Genomic DNA, 625 nt, shown 5'->3' on the forward strand with positions numbered 1-625 from the left:
GTACAGCTCCATGTTGAAGCGGCACCGCCGGGCGTGGAGGTTGCAGTTGCAGGCTGCGAGAGACAAAAGGGGAGACCATCAGCATCAGCGCCCAGCCACAGAGGTGACAACCCTGGAGTTCCCTGTGTGCCTGGGGTTGGGCACCCTCGAGGTCCTACCATGGAGTCCCACTGCAGCAGGGGATGCTCTGGTGGCATCTCTGGCTGTGGGAAGCCAACTGCTAACCCACGTCCCTCCTTGACCAGCGCTATGTGGTGAGTTTGGCTTTTTGCAGGGGAAGCTGAGGTCACCGAGACCTCATTTCACCATGGTGACCTGCACAAAATATGCCTTTTGCCTCTCTTCATTCTTAATGTGAATTAAAAGCTGGGTCCAGGCAGGGCTGCAAGGGCAGGAATCCCATCTGTGGTTAGGAATTGGCCATGCACACCCTACGGCTGCTTCTCCAGCTTTGTCACAAGCGCTTTGCCCCACACGAGCACTGCTCGTCCCCCCTTCTCACCTGCTCCTCGACTGTGATGCTTCATATCTTGCTACTGCTCAGTAAAAAGCATCCCCAAACTGCTGTGAAACCCCCCCTTCCCAATACCCCAGGAGCCCCCTCTGTCTGCCCTGGAGGGAAAGA

At 56.8% G+C, this 625-nt stretch overlaps 1 protein-coding gene across 1 annotated transcript in view; it reads right to left on the reverse strand.

Annotated features, from left to right (window-relative positions):
* Positions 1 to 53, reverse strand: part of LOC104539253 (netrin-1-like) — a gene marked incomplete at its 5' end in the record, with an annotated part of 46,818 nt that extends 46,765 nt beyond the window's left edge. The window contains 1 exon segment of the mRNA XM_010182729.1: positions 1 to 53. This exon segment is cut by the window's left edge and continues 15 nt beyond it. Within this exon segment, the coding sequence (XP_010181031.1) occupies positions 1 to 53 (53 nt within the window).
* Positions 54 to 625: the final 572 nt, after the last annotated feature.

This window comes from Mesitornis unicolor, unplaced genomic scaffold, assembly GCF_000695765.1.
Source record: "Mesitornis unicolor isolate BGI_N332 unplaced genomic scaffold, ASM69576v1 scaffold7604, whole genome shotgun sequence".
Taxonomy (NCBI): Eukaryota; Metazoa; Chordata; class Aves; order Mesitornithiformes; family Mesitornithidae; genus Mesitornis; species Mesitornis unicolor.